This window comes from Pollachius pollachius (genome assembly GCF_949987615.1).
Source record: "Pollachius pollachius genome assembly, chromosome: 4".
Taxonomy (NCBI): domain Eukaryota; kingdom Metazoa; phylum Chordata; class Actinopteri; order Gadiformes; family Gadidae; genus Pollachius; species Pollachius pollachius.
Window position 1 is genome coordinate 20558140 of NC_136937.1, and position 15701 is coordinate 20573840.

The 15701-nt window shown below is 42.9% G+C and overlaps 1 protein-coding gene across 1 annotated transcript; it reads left to right on the forward strand.

Moving 5' to 3' along the window:
• Window positions 1-7369: 7369 nt before the first annotated feature.
• Window positions 7370-15387, forward strand: pax8 (paired box 8; the record flags this gene model as incomplete). Its single annotated transcript, XM_079735282.1, has 10 exons — window positions 7370-7506; window positions 7815-8012; window positions 8753-8829; window positions 9813-9938; window positions 10510-10685; window positions 11029-11149; window positions 11547-11783; window positions 12089-12190; window positions 14631-14717; window positions 15317-15387. 10 exons carry the CDS (start codon window positions 7370-7372, stop codon window positions 15385-15387), a joined length of 1332 nt encoding a protein of 443 aa, XP_079591408.1.
• Window positions 15388-15701: the final 314 nt, after the last annotated feature.

The window sequence follows — 15701 nt, forward strand, 5'->3', positions numbered from 1 at the left end:
ATTATCAATATTGAGGTGTTTCTCCAGCTATTATGATCTAATTATCTGGCTCATCTCGAGTCGCTGACCACAAAGAGACTACTTCGCCGTAGATTTATAAAAGTTGTCATTAAGTGGGCTTTTTCCCTGGTCCATTTATCTTACGGAGCGCGTGTAGAGAGGGGGGGGGGGGTGCGTGTCGTGCGAGGGGAGAGGCAATGCATCACCCTGGGAGAGCGCGCGGCGAGCATTCAGCCAATCACGCAGCGAGCACACTTTCCTTCGTGGGGCGCGATGCAAGCATCGCTTTGCACAAGTGGTAATAAATATCTAAAAATTATGTGTACCAAAACATCCTGTATATTCCTTTTCATACTAATAAGTTTAAGTATCTTATTATACTAATTCATACTCATTCATACTATTCATGAATTGAATGGCTATTAAAATATCCCACTGTAAAAGCTGTAAGACACAATCTTTCCGCTACCAAAACAATTGAATCATGAAGTTAGTCTGTGATCAGTTTATCTTTGCGGTCGGAAGCTATCTGTCTAACCTTTGAACTTTCTTCCCTGTGACACCTGTGGCCAAGAGAAACGAGGAGATGAGATATCCACAGAGCATCACACACACCACCCATCATTTAAGACTGATATGAACTAAAAAGTTTTTGTTTTTTTTTAATGGAAAAAGGCTAAATTATAGAACTGTGCAGTTTATAGTTGATTTTCAATTTCTGCATATATTCCTGAAGAAATGTATTTTCAGAGTTAGCCGATATGTCTATGTGGAATTAACAATTAATCATTAGCTACCCTATTGACTATCTATATATATATATATGTATATATATATATATATATATATATATATATATATAGGCTTACTTTACATTTGTGGTACTTGTTTTGACATTGCAGGCAATATAATGCTCTATAAAATAGGGCTGTAGGCTAAGTCCATAATATATCCTATATTACAACCCAGTCTCACGAAAATACGTGACACTGTCACGTCATTTAATCTATTCATTCGTGATCTGGGACAGTAATTTCACATTTTTCGTGCCAAAAAGCACATTTTTCTAACAATATGACAGCTTTTGGCCACCCGTTTCTACTTTCACCTTTGATTCTGAGAAATTGTGACAATTCACGGATATATTTAATGCAGGTGCGCTACTCTGTAGGCAAACCGCGACGGAAAAAAAGGTATCTGCTTCATCTCTTCTTTTTAGAATGAGTTTGAAATTTGTGCTTTTGGCACGAAAAAATTGAAATTACGTGTCCCAGATCGACGTGACGTGACAGTGTCACGTATTTCCGTGAGACTGGGTTGATATTACAGGTAGGTAGGCAGGTTAAATGTAAATCCTTGCATTGTAAACATGTAGCCAAATGAGGAAGAAGTTTTTCTCGGCATAATAAAGATGTCCACCTGCATAACGTGTGGCTCCCTATTCATAAATCCAGGCTCATAACAGTGCACTACCTCTACAAGATAACTCAGCAGAGACCTCCTTACCTTTATCAGCTACTCGAGGCCTTTTACGTGTGTCTTGGAGCTCGAATTTAACAATGACCAATTTCACCAAGGCACTATTCCATATCAAACTAGCTGATAGATACCAATCTGGGAGTTTTTAAATCCCTTGTTAAACTCTCGATAACCTCTCCCTGTTCCTCGTCCTCCCGGGGCGGTTTTTCCATCTCCTGATCTCTTCTCCTCCCTCACGGTTATTTATCCACAACACCGGCTCATTGTTCCCCGGGACGGGAGAACAGAGGAAGAGGACGAGTAGAATGAGTTGAAAGACTGTTTGCGGTGACTGTGGCTCCTTTTTTTTTTTTTTTAGGATAAATAAGTAGGATAAATACTGAATATTTGAGTTTGGTTGGTTGGAGTTTGGCTCTCTTGTTTGCTGTTTTTAAAACTGGCCTACCGAAAACGTGAAGTAGGCTTCAGAAATGTAGCGTGCAGCAAGACTTGGGGGCCCCGGGTCGTGAGGGCCCCGAGGTGTTGTGTTGTTTTAACACAGCGTGAGAATGTGAGGCTCATATATTAACACCGTCTGAACTCAGTGGGACTGCATTAGGAGATCACTTCATCATGGTGCTATCGAGATGTTTTTCGACGTTGAAGAACACAGAGTCATCATATCTGCAGCATCTCACGGTGTGATTGAAGTGAAACCTCAACCCCTAAAGCCCATTTCTCAATTGTTACTGCTGTATGCTCCAATGATTAGATGAAGGGGTTGTAAATAAAATTGCGAAAACCAAATAGCAACGAGAGACTGATTCAAGTGGCCTATTAATGTGTTATCCTAAATCTTAATCCAGTCTGCTTCGGTGGAGGCCTCGGGGCATCCGTTTGTCTGTGACAAGCTCGTGTAGGCCGACGCACTAGAGGAGATTCACGCCTTCATCTTAAAACAGATAGGTCCTTATCATTAACCAAAAATATTAACAAATGGTGAAAGTTATGATTTATTCATTACGGGAAATGCAAATCAACTCAGCTTCAGAAAAAGAAAGGTAACTCTCAGGGCCGAGGTATTATGATAAGCAGCCTATCCTATAAATTATTAATTTAGGACCAATGTAGAAACGTTAAACAGTTACAACAAAATGCTTCAAAGACCTGCAGGAATAAAAGTATTATCATAAAATGGCCTCAACCTTTTGGATGCCTCTACAAAGGTGGGTCCTAGACTCAAGCCTACACCGTAAGTAGGTTTAATGTCAAACTCAAACTCAAAGTCGTGGTTATTTTCAATATATTAGGCTGAAGAAATTCAGTCCAAAAGTCTTTGACAGGACAGGACAACTTTCTAAATAAAATTCAGCTTTTTTTTTGCTAAGCGCGGCTCAAGGTCCAGATGAAGGTAAAACCTATAACCTATAACCTTTAACCTGCATAATCCTGATAACCTGATATTAGACTGATCTCCAATCATCGCGCTCTGAATGCGCGTGACCACGGCGCGTATTTAGTCACCGGAAGCGGAGCTAGTCTCCTCCACCATCTAATCAAAGATCTCCTCCGCCATCTAATCAGAGTGGAGCTGTCGCTTGAGGTGAATGAAAACAAGCCATCTTCCTGACAAGTGTTTCCGTAAACGTTGCGCTTCGCCCAGTCTGTGGGCACCAAAACAAGAGATCGCTCATCCATGTGGTTTCTGCAGTGATGGGCAACGCCTTCTTTTCAGGGCGGACACGCCCTCGTCGCGTACGCCTCCAAGTCCTCAGCCAATGGCTGCCCGGAGGGGCTCCTCTTCGCGCCAGACGGAGCATTGCAATGATAAAAGCATGCTCGTGCTCTTATTAGCAGCGGATATATTCTCCTGCACCGTGTTGTCTCTCAGACCAGGACAGACGGAGCTCACACTACCGATCACTTCATTGGGATTTAAGAAGTCCTTTTTCACGGCATTTTTTCATTTAATAAAAAGGTAGGCTATTTGATTTACATGATTGTCGTTTGTAATAATGTAATAATGATGCTGTCCGATGAGCTGCAGCCAAACGGCTGGCAGATGTTATTCGTGTGTAATGAGAGGCTGATGATGTGACCATAACCATAACCATATCTGACGACGCGTTGGTGTTCATCTGAGGTCTGAGCTCCAAGAGCACCAGCATCTGTTCACACGTTGCATTCAGCCGACCGTTGAGTTGGTATAGGCTATTTCTAAAATAACTTAAACTTTAATGAAAAGTAGACGTAATGTCCATCAGATCCGTTCATAGCGTGTATTCACATTTTAATAGCAAATGATTCGAAAAACCGAAAGTACTACGGTAATATTTTAATAAAATAATTGTGTTCATGAATCTTTGTTATAATGTAGGCCTTGGTTCATCCAAAAGAAATTAGTTGAGTTGGTGTGTCTTATTGTGTTTGTGTGTGTTGGTGCAAGCAAAACTATTCAAAATTGGTTACAGATTAAAGGGTTTAGTTATTTTAATTATAGTCGTAGGCTACGTAATTTGTAGCGCAGAAGCTATAGTTGAATGAGGTTCGCCCATTCAAAAGTTTTGCATCCCAACTCAAAATATAAACATCCCACAACATTATTTTTTTTACATCCCAACTCAAAATATAAACATCCCACAAGATTATTTTTTTACATTCAAGCAAATCTCTTTTGGAAACATGGGGAACCTCGGCTCTTATTCGGCGATTTCAACATCGTCCTACGATTTGAATTATAATACTGTGAGTTCACAATGCCGGCTGTTTACGAAAAACCTCATCCAATAAGCTTGTTAACGTCACTATTTAGGCTATAAAAAACATTTTCTTTCAAATTGTATTACTTCAATACTGCCTAATTTGTTAGTGGTGTTTTTTAAGGCCTATTTAACAGGGCAATTTGAGAGCCTATATTGGTCAAAGTAACAAAAGTTTCACAATAATAGGTTATTTTAGTATTTAATTAGTGTACATTTTCTCTAACTCTTTTAATCAAGTGTATAGGGTTTTAATAACTATGGACTGACGGTGAATTTTACATGGAAATATGTATTACTTCTCACAGGTATGCAATGTACTTTACGTAAACGTTGTCATTAAACAGTTTAAGAGTTCTGTCTATCTCAGTGAGTTACTTTATTCATGCGTAACTTAAATTGCATTTCAATATTTATCTCACATGTATTATTTGCAATTTAAATCCGGGTTTATTGAATTTATTTGCGAAATAGGTTGGCTATTTTTATAGTCTTATTGTTATTAGCCTTAGCAGGCTAAGGGACCGTGTAGCTGTCTTTCTACAATTCACACAGGTTAATTCAAATAATCACGGACGATTATGTGGTTAAGAATTACAGAACCAATGATATGGGAAAGAAATTTCACATTATCCTCGGGTTTTCTCTTTGACGTCTTAATTTACCTTCGAGGCCTTCAGGGGACAATTGCATCTGTTCCCCAAAGTAAAACAAAAGGACGAAAGCCACAAATAGAAAATGATACATCTTATTTTATATTGTGAAAGTAAAGGACATTGTGACTTTGAGTGTATCGCAGATGTGCCGGATACCAACACGAGTCTGCAGAGCTTGCAGCAGAAACACATAAAACAAGGGCGGCCTGATCATGGCAAAAATAAGAAATTCACATACAAATGGAGTAAACAACACCAACAATATATTTCAGTAAGGTCTGTTATATTAACAATGCAATGATACTGTACTCTTGCAGCATTTAACGAGGGGTGCACAGTGCACACAGGGACACACACATGCTGACAACTCGGAGTAAAACACTTTAACTTGGACCGCGTGGACCATCGGAACAAAACCTCTGGGAAATGTCCTCCGACCCGGGAAGAGGTAAATAAACCAGAACACGACCCTCCCTCTGTCCTTAAAAGTTTAACATACAACCCCAAACAAATAAAAAATCCATCAGCGGGTGGCATATCTGAAGTAATGTGCGGCATGATGCAGGCCTACGGGCCTACAGGCCTACAGGCCTCAGGCTGGGCGCTTCATATGGAGGGAAAAAATAGGTTCAGCGGCTCTGCTTAGTCCTAACTCAAATATAATAAAACTATTTGACATCTAGTTAAATCAAATTTAAAACAACTTATTTAAATCACGTTTTCCTACTCCCCCCAAATGTTAGCGAACAAGCTAAATTCTAGCTAATTCAAACAAAAAACATTTGCCCACCGTTTAATTAACAAATACAATCCATCAGACTATCAGTAATTAATAACTTGTTCTTATTTGAAGATATATAATCCCTTAGCAGGCATGACTTCCTCACTTACACAATAATCAGATAGGCTTTATTTAGCAACTCACATTCTACATTTAGGTAATTATTCACTTCAATGTTCTCTCTTTCTTTCTTTCTCTTGTATTATATTTTGTTGTGTTCCCAACACCTTGGTGGTGGATAAATGGGCGCGCGTGTTTCTCCTCTTCGGGTTACTCCGTTTTAATATCCTGCAGGTTGATGAAGCTTGGCGGGGAGATTTTTTTACACACTCGGCTAGCACCGTTAATGGCACTCCCCTCCCCAGCCTCGTTTGATGTGGAAATGAAAGCTGGGAAAGGGCCAAGAGAGGAGAGAGAGCGCCTCAGTGGGTTAAATTAAAAGCACAAGTTTTCTTCAGAGTCACTGGTGCAGGTCCAAGCGGCTGCTGATGTCCCTCCCCGTGTTGCATGTTTGAATGTGGCCGGACAAAAGAGTTCTGTTTTTACTAACTCATAATATGCCGTGATATCTGTAGATATATAGCCTACATAATCAAAGATTGCAAGATTGCACTATCAAAATACGAGTGAAGGTGATAACATATAGCCTATGCATACTTTCCTCGATAATACGTATACAATAAGTTTACAAAAAAGTATTATTTTAATAGTATTGTTTTGTGTTTGATATCAAACCTAAAAGACCAAATTATAATTGAATGAATCTGCAGTTGTATGTGTTATTGTATTGTGGTACCATAATATAACCATCACTAAATTCTATCTCTGAGTGCCTTAGCCAGGTGGATTTTTTCCCCACTACTTACCTAGAGTGCCGCTGTACTCTAACGATTTTTACTTCATTCCAATTTGTATGCATCTCAGTGAGGTTGTCACTTGTCCTCTCTGGGGGGGCCTCTGTGCCAACGGAGTTACCTCTACACAACAAAAATCCTTCTCCTCTCTCAGGCCCAATTGTTTTTACTCTCGTGGTCAGATTCAGAGTTCAGTAACCCAAATCCGATTCACGTACATAAACAAGATATTTTATGGAATTAATCTTATAGTAGATGTGAAAGGGTGTAACCATACCTAATACCTGCTGCAAATTTTGTACCCACTGGATTAACGGATCCACAGAATATCGTTTGAACCTCATCCCAATGATAAATGTAGGTCTGTCAGAGTAGATTGACTGAAGTAAAAGGCAATATTAAAGTATTTACACTTTAATCTTAAAGGGTGGTGGTTAGTCTTTAGTATTCACCATAGCAATAATAGACTATTTCTCTTTTTAAAAGTTTAGTTTCTTATTGACGCAAGATGCTACCTGGGCATAAGTATCTCCATATTGCTTATTCTCTCCTGTCAGCATTCCCAGGATTAGGGCGAACTTTAACCCTCACCCTCACCCAAACCCAAACCCTCACCCTCACCCTCACACTCACCCTCACCCTCACCCTTCTCCATGAATACGTCCACAAGGTTAACTCACACATGTCTGAGTGAGCGTGCATGCGCACAGGTGTGTGCCTGCACAAACACACCTGTAGCCGGCGTCCAACGAGCTAACAAGCTAGCGAGGATCCTCCCCCTCCCCAGGTGGGTCCCCCATAGTGATGTGAGTTCCTCCTCCCCTCCCCCAAGGTCATGGGGGTCTTAACCAACTAGGCGGGATGTTTGTGAACGGCCGGCCGCTCCCGGAGGTGATCCGGCAGCGCATCGTGGACATGGCCCACCAGGGGGTCCGACCCTGCGACATCTCACGCCAGCTCAGAGTCAGCCACGGCTGTGTCAGCAAGATCCTTGGCCGGTGAGGACGTGTTTATTCATCATTTTACGGTCGTTGGTGTTAATAATGAAAGCCCTGCTGGACTCTTGGACTTCGGGTTTACTGGTTTATGAAGGAATGTGTTTGTTGTGTTTGTTGTCTGCACGACAACATAAAGGACAAGATAAAAGATATAGAAACCCAAATTCCTTACTCTTAATTTGGCTCTTTTTTTTGTTGTTATGAGAATTTAACCTCTCCCTCTGCCCCTCCCTCTCTCCCTTCCCCCTGCTCCCCCCCTCCCTCTCTCTCTCTCTCTCTCTCTCTTTTCTCTCTCTCCCACGCCACAGGTACTATGAGACAGGTAGTATCAAACCAGGGGTGATCGGTGGCTCTAAGCCCAAGGTGGCAACGCCGAAGGTGGTGGAGAAGATCGCCGACTACAAGCGGCAGAATCCCACCATGTTCGCCTGGGAGATCCGCGACCGGCTGCTGGCCGAGGGGGTCTGCGACGGGGACACGGTGCCCAGTGTCAGCTCCATCAACAGGTGAGAGGAACTGGTTCAAGAGGCCCCCCCACCACCACATCTCCACACGTCTTCACCTTAACTGTTAAGTTACACACAGGCCAAAGCCACTTATTAACCGTAAGTGTTGTCTCACAAATCAGATTATAATCTAATGTCTGATGCCAGACGGGGCAATTATTTTCTTTCGCTTCAGATTTGTTTAGACCAATCATGCACCAGTAAACTAGAAAACCTTTAAGTTGGCATTTTAACCTTTTTATCTTTCAGAAGTAAAGTGTGATTGAGACAACCACATTGTGTTTTGTCATGGTGCATTTCTGTTTCTGTGAGTTTGACAGAAAGATGGATGTATACACACATTGTTGTGTGTATTCAGCAGTCCTAAAAGTAATTGATTGTTGTATGGATAGACAGAAAGATGTACCCATTAGTGTCTATTTGCATGTTATACCTATATGGTAGACTCTATAGGAGCCGTATACAAAGTGACTAACAATGTTTCAGCGGCATACAGCGCTAAAGCGCTATGTGTATATATATATATATATATATATGTATATATATATATATATATATATATATATATATGTATATATATATATATATATAGCCTTAGGAAGAGGACAGACCTCCTGTATCTAACCAGGCTCAGACCCCCCTCCTCCCAGACACGGGAACCAGTCTTTGTCACATGATCCAATACTTGACCTTCCTCAAGTATACTTTGAAAACAACCATGGTCTGTCTGTTGGTTCTAGAATAATCCGAACAAAAGTCCAGCAGCCCTTCAATCTACCGTTGGATGGGAAATGCCTGAGTCCCGGACGCACACTAAGTAAGTCTCAAGTACTTTATGCATTCTCACTCACACACACACTGCTTAGTAATATAATTTCATTATATTAATAACGTAACTTTAAGACCAGCTTAATGCTCCAAATAAATGTAGTTATATCGGTGTAGTACTACTATTAAACTACTGCTACTACTACTGCTACTACTGATACTGCTACTACTGCTACTATTGATACTATTATTTTTACTGCTACTTCTACTACTATACCACTACTACGACTACAACTGCTTATACTCCTACTAATACAACAACTATACTGCTACTACTACTACTGCTACTACTGATACTGATACTGATACTACAGCTACTACTAATACTTCTACTACTACTATTACTACTACTACTACTTCTACTGATACTACTGCTACTACTACTGCTGCTATTACTACTACTACTGCTACGACTACTGCTACTACTGATACTGATACTACTGCTGCTGCTACTACTAACACTACTACTAACTATTTTATTCTACTAATATACTACTACTACTACTACTACTACTACTACTACTACAATCCTACCACCTAGTACTGTTGCTACTACTAATACTACTACAACCTCTATTATTCTACTAATATACTACTACTACTACTACTAATAGTACTACTACTATACTACTACTACTAGATTGGAGTGTGTTTGTTCTCCCCATAAGCAGGTGTTGGTTTCCCTGGTTCTCTGGATTCCTCCCACACTATAACATGTTAAGTTAACATCCTGCTTATGCACCTGACCAAGGCCCCAGCACTAGACGGAGTTGGTCCCCTGGCCCTGAGATAAACCATCTAATCCTAGCGTTGATCCTAGTGAGAGCTCAAATGCAGAGAACTCATTATGTTGAGTAGAACCCATGCAATGAGAATAATATAGTTTGTTCTATCTTTTACTACTACTACTACTACTACAAATACAAATAATACTATTAATAACGTTTGGATGCCTGCCTCATTCTTCATTAGTTCCCAGTTCGGCTGTCACCCCACCAGAGTCGCCCCAGTCAGATTCTCTGGGCTCTACATACTCCATCAGTGGCCTGCTTGGAATCCCCCCACCAAGCGGTGAAGGGAAGAGAAGCCATGATGACAGTAAGATACAGACGAATCAGCCCTTAAAACACCATTACTGTTGCATCCCCACAACCTGCCCCAAAGATGAGCCATTCAAGTCTTCCAAGAGCAATAGGCTGAAGTCATGGTTCCCTCGACCTGACACTGTGATTTACTGTTTGGTTTAGTATGGAAGGCTATATGATCCTGTCTGCACTCACCATATCTCAAAAGTGCACATAATTCCTATCAAACTATGGTCCTTTTGTACCCTGAATATAATAATACGAACTAATGAAGAAAAAACAAAGCATTTTCTAACTTAGCTCTCCCCTTCTCCCACCTTCTTATTCCTGCACCCTATCCCTCTCTATCCCCCTCTTATCCCTGCACCCTATCCCTCTCTCATCCCCACTTTCCATCCCCCTCTTATCCATGCACCGTATCTCTCTCTCTTTATCCCACTATCCATCCCCCTCTTATCCCTGCACCCTATCCCTCTCTCATCCCTGCAACCTATCCCCCTCTCATCCCCACTATCCATCCCCCTCTTATCCCTGCACCCCATCCCTCTCTCATCCCTACTATCCATCCCCATCCCGTCTCCCAGGCGACCAGGAGAGTTGTCGTCACAGCGTGGATTCTCAGGGCAGTGGAGGGGTCCCCAGGAAGCAGATGAGGGGGGACCACTTTTCCTCCGCTCAGCAGCACATTGACTGCGGTTTTGATCGCCATAGCTACCACCCAGACTCCTTTGTGTCCACGGCCAGCGGCAAAGCGGAGCAGGTTAGCTATCGTTTTGATTGGCTAGTGTTGCTAATAAAAGGAAATTAACTAACTGTGCTAGAAAGACTGCAGAGTGGAAGTGTGAATGAAGACAACAAGGACAGATTTATATGCATATATTCAGAATGAGTTATTGCGTTTAGTTAAAGTACACTTTAACTTGGTTAAGATGTGATGAATGGGCTAAATGAGGTGTTCATGTAGTTATAGTATGGTTACAGAGAGGTACTACCATCAACATCATCTAATGTCCTTCCATTGTGTGGAACCATGCCGCACAAACACCTGATGATGGTTCCTCCACGTAAGAACAAGTGTTTAAATTATGCATTTACCCGTCCAGACGTTGTACCCGCTGGCGCTGCTCAACGGCAGCCTGGAGGAGGCCAAGACGGGCCTCTCTACATCCAGCGCAACCATCGGCCGAAACCTGACCACACACCAGGGCTATGCCATGGTCGCTGGTAAGGCTCTTGTGGAGTATTGGGGATGAATGATTAGAGGGGAGTGTTTGTGTGCGTATATGTGTATTTGTGACTGTGTGTCGGTGTGTGTGTGTGTGTGTGTGTGTTAGTTATTTGTGCACATTATTTCACTTAATATTTATCCAAACAGATGCAAAGCAGTCAAGTTCTAGCTTGCTGTTCCTATATCTTTCCAATCATTGTTTTATTTATTTAAATTTGTGATCCCTCCATTTTCATTTACTTTTAATAAATACATTTATTTTTAATAATTTATTTTCATTTCCCCCCCCCCCCCCCCCTCCCCCCCCACACACACACACACACACACACACACACACACACACACACACACACACACACACACACACCTTGTCTCCTGGCTGTATGACCTCAGAGGCCTTTCAGCCAATAGCGCTATGTCTGAAACAGGAAATGTCCCCGGAAGTGACCAGCACAAGCTCCTCCCCAAATATGGCAGCTTCCAACCGAGCCTTCATGGAGCTGCAGGCGCTGCAGAGCCCGGTCTCTGTCAGCTGCAGCAGCTCTAACCATTTCCACCAACATACCTTCAACTCATTCTCCAATCATGCACCAATGTATGGCCAATTCGGCAGCCAGTCTCTCATCTCAGGTAACCAGGGCATCCCATCTCGCTCATTCCCTGACACCCTGGAACATCTCTGTACTATGGTGGAAATCTTTGCCCATCATTCTGTACCACACATTAAATGTGTTTTTGCTTGTCTGTACATGTGTGTTTGTATGCATGTGTGTGTGTGTGAGCATGTGTGCGACTGTGTGTGTGTGTGTGTGTGTGTGTGTGTGTGAGTGCGTGTGCATGCGCCTGTGTGTGTGTGTGTGTGTGTGTGTGTGTGTGTGTGTGTGTGTGTGTGTGTGTGTGTGTTGTGTGTGTATGTGTATGTGTGGTTATTCCAGGTCGTGACATGACTAACTCCACTTTGCCGGGGTATCCTCCTCACATCCCGTCCTCGGGCCAGACGAGCTACACTTCGTCTGCAATCAGTGGCATGGTATCAGGTAGGACGCACAACGCCTCATATATGCGTGCACACATGCACATATATGTGTGTACATATATATGATGATGTCTAGTATATTTTTGCATAACCCTGGCCTTTAATTTAAAGCTACACAATGTGGGGATTGTTCAAAGCATAAGACAGAGTACAGAGAACATAGACAGATGAAAATCAAAATGGAGGAGTAAGGAGAGCGGTTGGGAAGGAGGTTTATAGATTAACAGGCAGACCTACTGAGGTAATGAGTAGTCTGCTGAAGCCATTGAAGTGTGCATGTGTATCATACAGCGTGAGTGTGTGTGTGTGTGAGTATAGGAGTTTCTGTGTATGTTTGTGTTTGTGTGCGTAGGGTATTGTGTGTGTGTGTGTGTGTGTGTGTGTGTGTGTGTGTGTGTGTGTGTGTGTGTATGGGCAGAGGTTTGCATGTGTGTGTACTAGCCCAGGGGGGGTACGCGGAACAGGCTGGGGGTTCCACCCTACTGCCCACACCCCCCATGCAGGCCGCACGTTGTCATGGGAACCGAGAGGTGGGCCCCATGTAAAGGATGGAGGAGCAGGGCGCTCATGAGTGGGGTGGGGGTGGGGGCTGGCAGCCGGCCCGGGGGGTCGGTAGGAGCTTGCCGTCTTGTGTCAACCTGAGCGAGGACTGTTTACTACAACCAAATTCTCTCAAAGTAGTGTTTTGTAGTGAGTGTGTGTGTTTGTGAGTGTTAGTGTAGAGGTGTATTTGTGTCTGTGGTGTGTGTACAGGGCTTTGTGTGGTGTGAGTATCGGGAGCGTGTGTGTGTGTGTGATTTTGTGTGTGTGTGTGAGTATAGGGGTGTGTGTGTGTGTGTGAGTGAATATAGGAGTTGTTGTGTGTGTGTGTGTGTGTGTGTGTGTTTGTGTGTGTTTGTGAGAGTATAGGGGTATGTTTCTCTGAGTGTATGTGTGTGTGAGTATAAGGTGTGTGCATGTGTGTGGTGTGTGGCCGTGTGTTAGTGTAGAGGTGTGTGTGTCTGATGTGTGTATAGGGGTGTGTTTGTGCAGTGGGTAGGTAATGGTGCATGTTCGTGTGTGTGTGTGTGTGTGTGTGTGTGTTTGTGTGTGTGTGTGTGTGTGTGTGTGTGTGTGTGTGTGTGTGTGTGTGTGTGTGTGTGTGTGTGTGTGTGTGTGTGTGTGTGTGTGTGTGTGTGTGTGTGTGTGTGTTTGTGATGGGGTCTGTTTTATTTGAAGCCTGCCCTTCGAAGCGCGAAATGAGGGGGTTTGATTTTTTTCTCCTGGTCGGCTCTGTGCGAGGAAGCGCTCATACACAATTACTCACAGGAAGGGGGGGGGGGGGGCTGGGGGCAAGGGGGTTCATCAAGTCAAGATAATTACCAATTAGATAGTGGATTGTTAAAAAAAATATAAAGAAGAAGAATGAGAAGAAGAGGTCTGATCAGGAACGAAAGAACGAATGAACTCTGGAAAGAAAGAATGAATGAATGAAAATAGAGAAAAATACTAAAAAAGGACGAAGGTAAAGAAGACCTAAAGAAAGAAATCACAAAATCAGGAGAGAGTGGAAGAGCAGAGCTGGAAACAGTGGGAGCAGAGTAAGGTTAGGTAACAGAAGGGGCCTCTGGGGCCGCCAGTGGTTAGCTTAGCATACTGTAGACACGGTGCTGTGTGTTGGAGTATAGCCTGTATGCATGGCTAGTGCTGGCTGTAAGGGAGTGCACACATAAATGAATGGTTTACAGAGCTCACTAATCGTCTGGAATGATGCCCCAAGACTGTTCCTGGGCTACACAGGAATAAACACACCACAGACAGAACATCCTGTGTCATTGTTGGGTGTATGGCTTCTAGCCCTGTGTTTTTCTGATAGAAGTGGCTCTGTGGTGGGTTCTAGCCCTGTGTTTTTCTGATAGAAGTGGTTCTGGAATGGGGTTCTAGCCCTGTGTGTTTCTGATAAAGGTGGTAATGGTACGGGTTCTAGCTCTGTGTGTTTCTGATAAAGGTGGTTCTGGTATGGGTGCTAGCCCCTGGGTTTTTGATAGAAGTGTTTCTGGTATGAGTTCTAGCCCCTGGGTTTCTGATAGAAGTGGTTCTGGTATGGTTTCTTCTCCTGTGTGCTGGGTTCTGATATAAGTTGTTCTGGTATGGGTTCTAGCCCTGTGTGTTTCTGATAGAAGTGGTTCTGGTATGGTTTCTTCTCCTGTGAGCTGGCTTCTGATACAGGTGGTTCTGTTGTGGGTTCTAGCCCTGTGTGTTTCTGATAGAAGTGGCTCTGTTGTGGGTTCTAGCCCTGTGATTTTCTGATAGAAATGGTTCTGGTATGGGTTCTAGCCCTGTGTGTTTCTGATAGAAGTGGTTCTGGTGTGGCCCTGTGTGTTTCTGATATAGGTGGTTCTGGTATTTGTTCTAGCCCTGTGTGCTGGGTTCTGATAGAAGCGGTTCTGTTGTGGTTCCAGGGGCAGACTACACTACTCAGACCTACAGCCACTCCCCCTACGCCTCCTACAGCGAAGCCTGGAGGTTCACTAACTCCAGCATACTGGGTGAGTAGGACCACACCAGTAGCAGGAGCCAACTGGTCCCTGCACTGGCATGACGACAGTTACACTAACAGTTCAAGGAAAAATGGATTGGTGGTTTGGTCTCTGATGATTGCTGTCGCCATTCACGGTCAATAAACAAATACACTCTAAATAGTAAATAAAATAAAGATTAAGATCAAAAAAAATTATACACAAATTAAATTGTTGATGTATCAACACTAAATGCTTCAGTGGTCCTAAATGAACTTTTAATAAATGGGAGGTGTTTTCAGGATCTACCGCAATACTCTAATGTCTTATGTGTTATTCTGTCCCCTGGAGCAAACTTTAATAACTAACCAGGCTACTTATTCGTATAACGCACCCATCAGTAACATAACTAGACTATATTTTTACAGCTTGTAGGCAGACTGGTTGCACGCCTCCATCTGTCTTTGTACATTTAGCTATAGCTTCAAACAGTTATGGTAATTAAAAAAGACGACGGGCCTCCTATAGTCTTAGTGAGTAAACGATTGACTACCAATGGCTCCTTTTTACAGGAATATGTTCATATATAAATTAAGGTTGATTTGTGACGCCTTTGTTTCCCTCTACAGGCACACCTTATTACTACAGCTCAGCATCCCGCCCGGCCGCGCCGTCGACTGCTGCTTACGACCACCTTTAGTGTTGCACCTAGGACCCTTTATCGACAGCAGGGATAAGAAGTGAAGTATCAGCTCTGATGTGGACCGAGGCAGGAGTGCAGTAAAAAACCCTGTATTTGAATATTTAAGACTTTTCGTCAGCGCACCAGCAATGCATACCGTTTGGTTTTCGATCACCCCCTCAAGACTGATTAATATGTTACATATTTGTCTTTGCCGATACCATTTCCCAGGGTGACTGTGATCCATGTTTACAGCTGAAACACTGGGCTTCATCCAGGGAGACATGGAGATATGTCCTGATCCCTGAGAAGTGCATATTGCCATTGTAATG